This window comes from Notothenia coriiceps, unplaced genomic scaffold (genome assembly GCF_000735185.1).
Source record: "Notothenia coriiceps isolate Sejong01 unplaced genomic scaffold, NC01 NC01_scaffold00001840, whole genome shotgun sequence".
Taxonomy (NCBI): Eukaryota; Metazoa; Chordata; class Actinopteri; order Perciformes; family Nototheniidae; genus Notothenia; species Notothenia coriiceps.
Genome location: NW_011334541.1, coordinates 73,479 through 82,779, shown reverse-complemented (window position 1 = coordinate 82,779; position 9,301 = coordinate 73,479). Strand labels below are relative to the sequence as shown.

The window sequence follows — 9,301 nt, the reverse complement described above, 5'->3', positions numbered from 1 at the left end:
AACCTGCCCTTGCATACAGGGTACAGTGATGGGTTAATACTTGACATGTCCCGTTTTGTTCTATTTGTAGTTTTGTGTTACCCCTTTCTTTCAGCTTCAGTTCCATTTGTTTAGTTTAGCTTAAGTTAGCATTTTATGAAATATGCTAAAATATATTTTATCTAAAGTTGGCAGCTGTGATTCAAATGAGAGCTGTAGATGTATTACAATGACTTAAATTGGAAATAAAATGAATATGCAAAACGAAAAAAGAAGAGATACTGCAAACTGAGATGATGTGGGACATTTTTAATTTTTGCAAGACTGCTATGATGCTTGTATTCAATGTTATATTCACTATGTTGCGGCTTTGTTCAAAGTAGAACTATTAATACATTATGAAATGTACAACAACACTGTTGAATGCTCTGCCAGAGGAAATGTTTGCACATTGTAGTGGGCTGTGTAAAAAGGACTAAACTGACAATTCCTAACATGATTATTCAAATGTTACACTTAGATATTTACAATGAGGTTTTATTAAATAAAACGGATGTAGGACATTTCAAATAGACTTAAAGACAGGATGTCAAGTTAAAAAATGTAAAACTTAATATTACTTAAAACATTGGAAAATATAAACTTTTAATCTAATAAACATATGTATAATACAAAAAACATAATTTTCCTAAAAAACATTTCTAAACAGGATTTAAAAGTGAAATGACTAAAGTGACAATTATTCTGTCAACATGACTATCTATCGTGTTAAATTGAGGCCTTTCTCTTAAAAAAAATGTGTTCATAAATAAAAAGAATGAAACCTTTAAAGTATAACTTTCTGAGGGTGATGCTTCAAAGTGATATTTTAAAACACAACAAAAAAGCTGATTTGCCAGTAAATGTGGAGCCTTCCTGGTAGGCCTACTGTTTGTTGAAATAACGAGTTTATTTGAATCAGGTCAGAAGCGTTATCAGTAAACATGACATTGCAGAAAGAAGGGAATTTTAGTTATTGCAAAATATATTTGAAAAGACTGAAGTTACCGAAAACGTAAAGATTAACTGCACATTGCTAACTTTATTGACTTATTTAGGTTTTCAATATGATTGTTTTACAACCAGACAATTAAACAAAAATAATAGATGTTTTTGCTGATAACTGGATATCACTTTAGTTACGTTCATGCCAACATTTCTACTGATGTTTTATATATGACATTGGTGTATGCTTTATAGGTAACAAATGCCAAGACATCGAGATCAATTTTTGCACTACTAAATATAATGCAGCAATTTAATAAGAAATCAAAAGCATTTAGTAAATGTTTTTTTTTAAATATAACAGGTAACGTTTTTTATTCATTAATATGAATGCTATCCCAACATCTGTGTTTGATTGTGCTGCAAATTTTGATTGGAAATTATGCAAGATTCTGAATGTACTTAACAAATGATACAGCAGAGTTAAGAGAATAAATATGAATCTTACTACAACAGTGTGGAAAGTGTTTTGATTCCAAAAAGAAATAGACGTTTTCATGTGTGAAATGACTACATTGATAATACTTCTGTTAATATGACACAATATCATATTATTATTATTATACAATAATATTCACAATAATGGATTTAGATATCTAAAGCTGGGATAGTGTAGGATTTAGCTTTTTAAAGAAACGGAGGATATGGTAAAGTTAAGATTTTATAAAACGCCCTGAATTAGACATGAAAGCCCAACAACATATAATGAAAATAAAGTATGTCCTGTTAAGGAAAATATAAGGAAGAGATGTGAAGATGCTTGTAAAGTGCGTCTGCGATGTAATAGGGAGAGTGTTCCACAATAAGTGCTGTGTAGTAAAGTGATAAAAGCTTAATTTAAGATGAGTAAAAATAATTAAGTGCTATATTCTATTAAAATGACTATTCAGATGTTACACTTAACATAGGTTTAGATATTTATATTGAGGTGTAATGCAAAACTGGGGTACTGTAGTGTAAGACAGTTTTAAATTGTATTGATGTCAGTAATAGAAGAAAAAAAAAGTGTTCATATTTTTATATAATGAAACAGCTAAAATATTACTTGCTGAAGCTTCATTTTCATCTGAGAAAAAGGTTTAATAAAATGTATTCAAAAAGCTGTTTATTCCAGTTGATGTGGAGCCATTCCTGGTGCCATTTGTTGATGCTGACAAGTTTTTTCAAAAATCCAGCTCTCGGTTCACAAGCATTGTCAGTAAATAGGAGAAAATGAGAGAAGTCCAGGGACTATGGATTTTTTTAGATACATTTGGTAAGACTGAAGTTACCAAATAATAAATGTCCGCTGACTTTATCCCCTGCACATCATGTTGTTTTAACATTATTGCTTTTTGGCCCGAAAAAAAGGGTGAATGACCATTGCTGGGAAATGTTTATTCCCAGCATCCCATTCCCTGCTGTCCTGTAAATGTCGTCAATGATGAGGCAACAGACTGACAGATAACAGTGAGTACAAATACAACGTTTCATACTCAACTATCAGACAGGAGAAGAAGAGACATCGTAAGAGTCAAAGGGTTCAACAACAAAGCTCTTAACATGAAGACATTCTGTGTTGCAGCTGCAGTGGCCGTCGTGCTCACATTTATTTGTATTCAGGAGAGCTCTGCTGTCCCAGGACCTGAAGTAAGAACATGACTATTTTCGTTTTACTTATTAGCCATCAATGTTTCGTCAAAATGATAAATGTGGCTCCTACTGTATATCTTAATCAACAGGTGCAGGAGCTGGAGGAGCCAATGAGCAATGAAAGCCCAGTTACTGAACATGAAGAGACATCAGAGGACTCATGGAAGGTATTTTAAGCTCATTTAATAATCTTGGCTAGAAACATTGAGCTTATTAAAAAAACTAGTAAAAGTGTGTTGTCCCAACAAAGTGCCTTGATGCTCTCCAATGTAGAATAGAGAATAATGAGAATGAAGTTGCTGCAGAACCTCATGTTTATTTTCTCTCACACAGATGCCGTACAACATCAGAGTGAAGCGCAACAGTAAATGTAGAGTTTGCTGCAACTGCTGCTCCTTCCACAATGCCTGCGGATTGTGCTGCGAATTTTGATTCCCGCACCAACAGCAACAACAAAATAGTCATTTGATCTAATTTTTCCTAAATCAAAATCAATTGTATTAACTGGATGTAAAATGTTGATGATGACTGGGTTTTGTCATGCTGTAGTTTATAGATGCTTGTGATCATCCATATAGTTTGTCAAATGTCTGCATAAACTAAAGTGTGTGGATAATAAATATTTACAACGCTACAAAAATGTTTGGTATCGTTTTTTAAATACTTGCTTTTAATGACACTTGTGGCTGTTCAGTGAACTTGTGCCCACAAATAAGGGTCAGTAATATATTGCAGCTCTAAAGCACACATATACAAACACTATCATTGGTTTAAGGGCAACAAAGCAGGGCCAGCTCTAGGAACCCAATAGTCTGGCCTTGATTTAATGACTGAGTTGAAAAAACACCAGGTGGATACTCAGATCTTGTACTTGAGTAAAAGTAAAAGTACCAAAGTGTACTGAACCTTTTTGCTTTTTGGCCCGAATTTTTTTTACCTATCAATGTTGGTCAAAATGCTGAAATGAGGCTTCAACTGTTAATGTTCATCAACAGGGACAGGAGCTGGAGGAGCCAATGAGCTTTGACAGTCCACGTAGCTACTGGACTTGAGACCTCAGTGGATTCAGTGAAGCTATGTTAAGCTACCTTATTACATTTGGCTAAAAACATTATGCTAATTAAAAATAACTAAATGTGTGTTGTCCCAACAAAGTACCCCTGTGCTGTCCATAGAAGAAGAGATAATACACAGAGGGAGTTACTGTATAATGCTGAAGACGAACACATTTCTCATCTTTCTGTTTCTCACACAGGGCAGTTCAACAACAGAGTGAAGCGTGGAATTAAATGTGAAAATTGCTGCTTCCTACTGTTCTGCAGGAATTGTCCACTGCCAATGTAATCTATTATCAAAATAAAGTTCTCTATATGAAAGTAAAAGTGTTATGATTGCAAATGATTCCAGATATCATGTAAATAATTTTCTATTTCTTAACGTAAAATTGTTTTTTTATAATATTTTTTATTTTTTTGTTGTTTTTCTTATTCTTTATCTTCTTTAACTGTGTTAATGTATGCAGCATGTACACCAATGCACATTCCTCGTATGTGTAAACCTACTTGGCAACATGACTATGTCTCGTGTTACACTGAGGCTTGGACATTTACAATGAGGTTTGCCTTTTTTTAATCGTTTGTAATTATTATTTAAAGAATAGATTTGGGGCATTCCACTTAAGAAAAATATGTTCATAAATGAAGATAATGAAACAGTTAAAGCATGACCTGCTAAGGGTGATGCTTTATCGTCATATAAAAAAGAGGCGTTTTTCCAGTAGATGTGGAGCCTTCCTGGTACTGTTTGTTGACGTAACAACTTTATTTGAATCACCTCAGAAGCGTTATCAGTAAAAAGAGGAGTGGCAGAAAAAAGGGAATTTTTGTTATTGGAAAATATATTTGAAAAGACCGAAGTTTCAAAAAACGTTAATATTACAGTAACTACAAATTGCTAGCTTTAATTTGTACCTATATGTTTTTAATATCAGTTGTTTACTACCAGACAATAAAAAGAAATAATCATGTTGTTGATAACTGGATATCACTTTAGTTACGTTCATGTCACAATTTATTTGTATGTTTTATATATGACATTGGTGTATGCATAATTGGTCACAAATGCCAAAACATCAAGATAACTTTTGTAACACTCCAGCTCGTGCACTAAACTTAGCATTGGCCAATCAGCTTGCTACTCATCACTGCGAGTGGGACCCAGATACCCCTCAACAAAAACCCGTAAAAAATCTCCTAAATGGTGGAACGAGCTCCCAATTGGTATCAGGACAGCAGACAGTCTACAGATCTCCTGTTGCAGACTGAATACTCACCTGTCTCGTCTGCGCCTTGGCCAATTAAAAATAAATAAATAAGTCTCTCTCTTCTGTTTGTAGCACTTACAAAGGTTTGGCTTTAAGTGAAGCTTATGTAGTACCACTACATCTGGTTGGGGCTATAGCAGGATTCTTGCTTTGAGTTTCTTTCTTCATTGTTGAATGCACTTATATGCTATTTATTTCTCAAAATGTTTTACAGGATAAAAAAAAATCAGCTTTTAGTATAACTGCAATCATGTATTTTCCATAAAGAAGGTGACTGTATGTCTTGATTAAGACATGTATATCAATTATAACAATCATTATTACATAATTATTCACATTCACAAAACAACTATTGCTTCCATTCAGTATATTTGCATATGTGCAGCAACTTCATGTATGGAAGATAGCTCAGCATGTAGAAAATATTGTTCATGGTTGATTTTATAATGTGACAGACCCTGGGCTCTAACCCATACCTTAACCTTTAGAATCTGAGAATATTAAAATCCAAAGTGGAGAACATCCCATTTCCATTCCTCTGGAATTTCCTCTAACCATTCCCAGCATCACCCAGGGAGAGATGCAAGCCCATTCCAGGAGGCAGATATGTGCTGCCAGTGATGAAGCAACAGAGGTTTTGAATAAATACCTGCATGTTTTACACACTCACTGGGGGAAAACTCACTGAGCTGATAAAAGTCACAAAACATCTCCCAAAAAGATCTTATGCGATTTACACTTGAAATAATTGTACAACTCTTGTATCGGAACTCTTCCTTCCCATTTACTAGAGTAAGAACAGGACTTGCCTATTATCCATGAGTGAAGAAATCTAATGTTGGCAATTTCAAGAAGAGCTGGAAGAATTTCAGTCACATGAAGACATTTCAAATTAAATCAATGGATTAGGTCACGCTGAAGTTACTATGTGATTATTACAGCTTTGTAATGTTTAGGAAAAATGCTGCCAACTTCTTGCTATACCAGACTTTAGGGGGAGTTGACACAAATCATCCAAGTTGGGAAGTAATGTTTCAGATAATTCCGAGATACCATGAATGCAGCACAAATGCTCGCAATGTGCAAGTTCATACCTTGTGATTTGGATTTGCTCCAATATTTAATGGCTTCTTTCTTGAGCTATGCTACACTTCTACTGTGTTTCATAAAACTTAGTTTTTCCTGCTGACAAATAAATACACAAACCATCAAACCAAAAACATAAAGTTCTTAGCAGAGGTAACATAACTGTGAACAGGAAGAGAAAGCGTAATTACATAACACTCAAATGGGGGATGCTGATACTCCAACACTACATTTCTGCAACCACGCAGGCCAATTTGCTCAGGTATTAAGGAAGTAACATCCTCCACTGGCCTCAAACAACCAACACTTACAGAGGCAACCTAATCTACCGAGGGTGGTCTGCTGTCCAATTGCTAACTAGGCCCAGCTCAGCCTTGCTGTGCTTAGCTTGTTATCCAGTACAGTGAAGGGAGGTATGGAAGCTAGCCATGGTGATATGCATGCTATTGTGTTACTTTTAGCATGGCGGGATCGGGCCTCACAATTATAATGACCACAAAGGTCAAATAAATGGTGCATGCACACACATTTGCTCACAGTCACACATGCACAGACTACCTGTCTGGAGCCTGGCGGACTCCTGCTCTGATCCCACCCTCATGCAGCCTTGCAGGGGGCTAAGCAGCATGCCAGGCCTGCCTCGCGCCCAGACTGCCCGTTGCACGCCCCCATACCAACAGAGCTGCTGCCAAACCACACAAGGAGATAGTAAATGAGAGCAGAGGGTTCTGTTCAGCTTCCTCACACACACACACACACACACACACACACACACACACACACACACACACACACCATGTGGTTTATTTTATCTGACTCATACCCACATACACTCACACAAAACACAATGCCTGCAGGCAGGCAGCAATTAGGGGCCTGTTCATCGGTGAGCTACAGTATACTAGCTCAATAAATCTTCAAGAGCTAGCGCTTTTTTAAGTGCACAAAATGCTCTGGTGGTAAGCTGAAGAATTCACAGGATGTTACTAGAGTTGATACGCAAATTAATGGGAGCTGTAGTGAAGGTCCAGGAAACGGGTCGTTTTCTGGATCTTTTTCTCTCATGTCAGCTAACAGACTGATGAAAAGATGAGCACATACATCGAACTTATTTTCTGTTTCATTACAAATTCATTAAAAAAGACAAAAACTCTTTGGCTAAACCAGAAGCTCTGTGAGACTGTAGGCTACTTAGGAAGAGCATTGCTTGGAGCTAGATTAATGTCAGGCTGCTCACCATAGACTTTGTAATATAAGATCGGATGCAGTCTTTTAAAGTATCACACTTTTACCAGGAGGTTAGACCCAAATGCAGAAACAAAAGGGAGGCAGAAGTAAAGAACCCAAAGGGAGCTTCACTAAACGAAAGCTGATAACAATGAACTGGTAAATAACAAAAATAGAGAGAGCAGTAAGGTTATACAGGAAAATTGGCAAAGTAGCCACAAAAAAACAAGAAAGAAACCTGGTATGCACAAGGAACAAGGGCAGCAACACAAGGAATCAACCAGGGACGACTACAGCCAGACTGAAAACATCAGGTAACATAGAAGTCAAACTGACAATGAACACAGCCACATATACAAAGGATTCATCACTTCAACAAGATACAGCTGTAGTGATGGCAGTTTGACACTGAAGCTTCGATACGTGCTTCAAACCCTGGACTTCCTATTCCATAGAAGCAGTGGGTGTTTCTCAATGTCGAGGACGCTTGAGAAGAATTGTGGAACAGGCTAACAGGTGTGCAGGTGTGCGTCATATAAAGCATTTGGGGATTTTAAGACCGCGGAGTCTACACATGTGCAGCCTCGGTAGAATTCCAAGTATGCTGGACATTGGAACAGTCCCACTAAAAAGTGTTATTATAAAGTTGTGAGAAAATTATTTAGTAAGGTAACAAATCAAGTAAGAAGTAGGGACATTTTCTCATAGACTTCGGCGGGACTCAATGACGTAGTATGCTTGAAATAGTGGCTCTGGAGCAGCCTTCCTCGACATTGAGAAACACCCAGTGCTTCGAAGGTTGCTTCAAATCACGTGACATACTGTATGACGTCCGAAGCAGCAACTGCTTCATTTCCTGAATTAATCAATTGACTAGTTTGCGGTCCAATCACGCGATTCAATGCACTGCCTCGTCTCGATTCTGGACAGATTCGAGCAGACAGATGCCTGCTCTTCCTCCATCTCAAAAAAGGATGGATAAAAGACAACAACAAAAACGTGTCCATCTTCGCAAATCAGTTATAAGTCTTCAAACAAATCACGCTCAATAAGGCGGGCCTTGCATATGAAGCACACCTGCACACTTGCTAGCCTGTCCCATTCTTCGTTCTCCGAATGCTAGGATTCTTCTTGCCCAGCCTCTGAAGGACCTGACTCGGAAGGACATGTCCAACCAAGGAAGCGTCCTCGACTTTGAGAAACGGCTACGGACAGTGTTTTTACGAAATAAGACAAAAGGAAAACAGATACCTATAAAAAAAACTGATAAGGACAATAAGCAGTGACGCTGCAAGACACTCTTGGGGCCCCAGGCAGAAGAGACATGCCCCCCAACACATCCAGCACAAGCGCCACTTCAGCAGAACTGACCAGATAGGGTTGAGTAAAGTACAACCAAACTCTGAGCAATTTTAAACCTAAATTAGATTAACTTACATGAACTGAAAACACACATTGAAAGGGTCAAACTTTTAAGGTAGCCATGCCCTAAAGCATACCCTGCTTTATCGTCATTTTTACTCTTAATGGGACCATCATTTCCAAAATAAAAATCATGCTGTAATGAAGAAGACTTAACCTAAAAAGTGTTACTATAAAGTTGTGAGAAAATTATTTGGTAAGGTAACAAATCAAGTAAGAAGTAGGAACATTTTATCATAGACTTCTATGAAAACATACTTATTTTCACAAAATTGCCTATAATTTTTAATTTGAGTGCAATTGTTTCAGACTCTTAACCAACAGATGAGTCATCACTTTCCACAGTTAATCACTTAAACAAGCAACAACAGAGAGCAAAGTGTGAACCAGAGGCTCCACCGCAGGTCACACTCCATGGCAAAGGCTGGGAGCCATTTACACACACACAAAGTCAAGGCTTGGAACCACTGACATGAGGTCAAGACCTCCCCTACAGCTGAGTTGATTAAACACGTTTCTACAACCCACACACTGCCCAATAAAACGTGTTGTACTAAGTATGATTGTGTTGCACACACTGGGAGCATC

At 37.2% G+C, this 9,301-nt stretch overlaps 1 protein-coding gene across 1 annotated transcript; it reads left to right on the top strand.

Annotated features, from left to right (window-relative positions):
- The first annotated feature begins 2,513 nt into the window (after positions 1-2,513).
- LOC104964058 (hepcidin-like) lies at positions 2,514-3,295 on the top strand. The gene is made up of 3 exons (XM_010792778.1): positions 2,514-2,652; positions 2,745-2,822; positions 2,989-3,295. The coding sequence occupies exons 1-3, from the start codon at positions 2,566-2,568 to the stop codon at positions 3,085-3,087; spliced, it is 264 nt and encodes an 87-aa protein (XP_010791080.1). The 5' UTR covers positions 2,514-2,565; the 3' UTR covers positions 3,088-3,295.
- Positions 3,296-9,301: the final 6,006 nt, after the last annotated feature.